The sequence below is a fragment of the Periophthalmus magnuspinnatus genome, chromosome 8 (assembly GCF_009829125.3).
Source record: "Periophthalmus magnuspinnatus isolate fPerMag1 chromosome 8, fPerMag1.2.pri, whole genome shotgun sequence".
Classification (NCBI taxonomy): Eukaryota; Metazoa; Chordata; class Actinopteri; order Gobiiformes; family Gobiidae; genus Periophthalmus; species Periophthalmus magnuspinnatus.
The window spans coordinates 4,130,557-4,134,510 of NC_047133.1; the positions used below are offsets into that span (position 1 = coordinate 4,130,557).

The 3,954-nt window shown below is 34.9% G+C and overlaps 1 protein-coding gene across 1 annotated transcript; it reads left to right on the forward strand.

Annotated features, from left to right (window-relative positions):
- The first annotated feature begins 475 nt into the window (after positions 1-475).
- Positions 476-3,356, forward strand: b9d1 (B9 protein domain 1). The gene is made up of 7 exons (XM_033971226.2): positions 476-678; positions 800-868; positions 1,534-1,642; positions 1,723-1,819; positions 1,952-2,014; positions 2,816-2,883; positions 2,966-3,356. Exons 1-7 carry the CDS (start codon positions 616-618, stop codon positions 3,094-3,096), a joined length of 600 nt encoding a protein of 199 aa, XP_033827117.1. The 5' UTR covers positions 476-615; the 3' UTR covers positions 3,097-3,356.
- Positions 3,357-3,954: the final 598 nt, after the last annotated feature.

Consider the following 3,954-nt stretch of genomic DNA (forward strand, 5'->3'; position numbering starts at 1 on the left):
TGGTGCAAATATATAAAAAGGACTCAAAATGGCTCTTACACTTCTAGATAGAATTTTTTTTTTTTTTACTAATGTGTATTTAAAATGTGCCACCAATGCTGTGATTAATCATCTTTTAGCGTGTTTTTTAGTCTACATAGTCCAGTTAACAGTTATGAAGATCAAAATACAAATACGATTATTTCACGATTTAGAATAGGAATCTTACAAAATTAACAGTTATAGAGAAATGAATGAACACACCTCTACAACTTACCTCAGCACGAAGCTTCATTGCATTTATCTGCATCTTGTGTTAATTACGGTTGACTTTGTTAAGGTTCATCCATTTAAACCTGACCCTGTTTTGTGCACAAACGTTAACAAACTCTTCATGTGTGATTGTGTTGTCGCTCACTGCCCTCTAGTGGATCCTCCCGATATTGCACATTCGCGAATTAGTTTTGTCCGGTGTTTGATCCTCGCAGGGACCCGTAAAGGAAGCAAGCGTCGCCCCTAGCAACGGGGGAAAGCTGCTGATTTAGCGGATTTAGCAGTGTTTCAAACCTATAATCGGGCTGAATAAATGCTCAGATTGAGGTGGCTGCAGTGTGAGTATTTTGAAGCTGACGCGGGATGGCTGCAGTGAGTCCGTCCGTGTTCCTGCTCACTGTGAACGGACAGATAGAAGCGGGAAACGTGGGTAAACAATGTTAGCTTAGCCGTGTTAGCACAGCATACAGCATCGTTTTAGTTAGCCTCTGATTATGTTTTATTTTCGTCTTTTGAGTATTACATGAACTATTTTGTTGCATTTCAGTTTCCAGAGTATGACAACTTGTACTGCAAATATTGTTACGTGTACGGTAATGACTGGACTCCAACATTTGTGAGTATTTTACTTTACAAAACAGGTCAGACGCTACACAAATACATATATAAGTACATCATATTGTTTTTAGTTAATTTATAAATTGAGATTGGTTCAGGCTAAAGTCTGTAGAGCTAAGAGGCCGAATCTATGGTGTGGTTTTATTAAAAAAAAAAAAAAAAAAAAAATAATAATAATAATAATAATAATAATAAGTACATAATAGAGGCTAAATGAACAACATTGCAATAAACGATTAATTATATATTTCAATAAGATTGTATTTTTGTGAATTGTAATTAATTTAGATATTTTAAATGTCATATGAAAACAAAGAAAGTTATTATTTTTTAAATAGACCAAGTGCAGAAATAACCTGCTTTCAGAATTGCAATGTTTTGACATGTTTCTGGGTACTTCTTGGTTATTTCTGCACTTGGTCTATTTAAAAATAACAATAACTTTCTTTCTTTTCATATTACATTTTCAAAAATCAAAATGAATTACAATTCACAAAAATACAATCTGATGATGTAATATGTAATTAATAGTTTACTGACAATGCCCATTTAGGCTTTTTTTTTAACTTTCTCTGCCTCTGTTAGAAAGTGATATTATTATTACAAATTTGAATAACCGGCCTTTAATTATTCCTTTATTTATTTATGTATTTCCTTTTCTAGGGGCTGGAGGAGGGCATCACACAAATCACCTGCAAAGGAAGTCAGTCCAATAAATTAATATGGAACTTCCCACTAGAGACGACATTTAAAAGTACAAGCCCCAGTGGATGTAAGTACAATAAGACCAGCACATAGTACCTGGTTTGCAATCATAATTATTACATCATAATGTCATCATCATTTTTGCAGGGCCTCAGTTGGTAGTGAGCGTCTATGGTCCAGATGTGTTTGGTAATGATGTGGTCAGAGGATATGGAGCAACGCATATTCCCATCACCCCTGGACAGTTAGTATTTCTGAATTTCAAAATTTTATGTCACTACATATTTTTAATTTTCTGTCAGAATTTTATATTGCTCTGACAGTAATTTTATTTTGAATGTACAGTGCATTTTAATTATTTGTCTTCTCTTTTTAGACATTCAAGAACCATTCCTATGTTTGTTCCAGAGCCCACCTGGAGACTTCAGAAGTTTACAAGGTTAGAATACTTTATCCAGTTCTAGTGATATAGAAATCTGCCACTAAACTACCGGTAGTCATCTTAAAACACCGGTTGAAACTGATAATAAATATTGTTATTCAAAATCAAGTAGCATCATAATATTTAAAAGGGCCCATTGTTACGCTAGGGCTTCTCTATGTGTTCATTACAAGACATAAATGGGCACATTTTTATACAGCGCTTTTCCACCTTTAACACACTCAAAGCACTTTATATTAAGAATCCACTCACCCATTCACACACTCACACACACATTCACACACCAGTGGAGTCGAGGGAGGTCAAGTGAGCGGGATTCAAACTGCCAACCTTAGGCTCGGTGGACAAACACTCTATCAACTGAGCTACTGTCACCCGATATATAAAGGGACGTCACCATGTACTACGCGCCATGTAACTTTTCTGAAGACGTTATTTAAGATGGCATTCATTTAAATACGGGTGTCTGCATTTCTAAAAAAAATTACCTTCGTCCTTAGAGATCCTACCTGCACCTTAATGTTTCAGCCGAGATCGATAAATTTAATCCCATACGCTGCAAAACTATATCATCTTAATCTTTAAACTAAAATAATATTCTTCATCTGTATTAAATGGTGATCTTACCCAATAGTAATCCAGTCTCTCATTAAAAGCTTGTTTTCTGTCTACCTTCTTAAATGTACACTTAACCGCTCAGGTAGCCGTCTGAACTTGTTCAACACACACTTTAATGCTCAGTTACAACAGTGAATTCTGTGGGAAGACTGTTTTGACAAATATCTTTCTGTTTTATAGCTGGTTGTTAGGACGGAGACCGGAGTACACAGACCCTAAAGTTGTTGCTCAGGGCGAAGGCAGAGGAGGTGAGAACTTTAAAACTAAATTGCAGCTGTTTCAGAATTTAAAGTTTTGCTAATTTGAGTTTTTTTATTGTTTTTTTTTTAGTAACACGTGTCCGATCCCAAGGCTTTGTCACCGTCTCCTTCCACATAATGACCAAAGATATGAGGAAATTAGGTTACGATACTGGGCCTTCCACCACACAGCCATATTCAACAGACTGGTCAGCTGACTGATTTCACTGTCCACATGCTCTGGACTTGGAGCAGGTTTACCTCTGCGGATTTTATTGCTGCAAAATTTCACAATATATATTTTTAAAAGTGCATTCTTACTTCCTTTGTTATTTTATGGATTTTAAAAATGCAAGTGCTGTCTGCTACAAGACCTTTATTTGTATGTTTACTTTGTAGAATTTTTAGTACTGACGTATTTATATTTTTCCTTTTTTTCTTGTTTTTACTTTTTTATATTAAACTTGAACTGGTCACGGTTGTATCATGATTCATGTGGTTTTTCTTGGTTTTAAAAAGTGACAAAAACAGCTTATCGACTTCTGAGAGTTCAAACTACAATGTGATTGATTGAAATTTAGCTGTCAATCGCTCAAAAATTATCGAAATATATTGGAACAGAAGCGTTTGCAGATGATATGTGCTTTTTTATACACAATAAATCATTTAATTACACATGAAACAATACAATGTTAAGTTAGTATTTGTCTGTGTACAGTTAATAACATCTATTAGTAACACTGGTCTCATTACTGTGACTTGTCCGAGGGCAGTGCAATCATTATTTAAAGCAGCAACGTGAAACTTTCAAGAGCTCTAACTAGTTTGCCAGTTTAAATTAAATTTACTGCACTTTATAGATGCACCGTGTTACTTCTCTACCACCTGATTATTCCTATGATGATGCTGCTTTGCCGAGACTGTTCCATAGTATTAATATTCTCTTTTTAATCTAATCGCTTTCTTCTTTTCATTTTTAGCTTCCTGATTATTTTCCCATAATAAAGACACCCTAACTTGTCCTACAACCAACCAGAAACTTGTGTTATATTCGAGGTACAAATAATGAATGACTCAGAC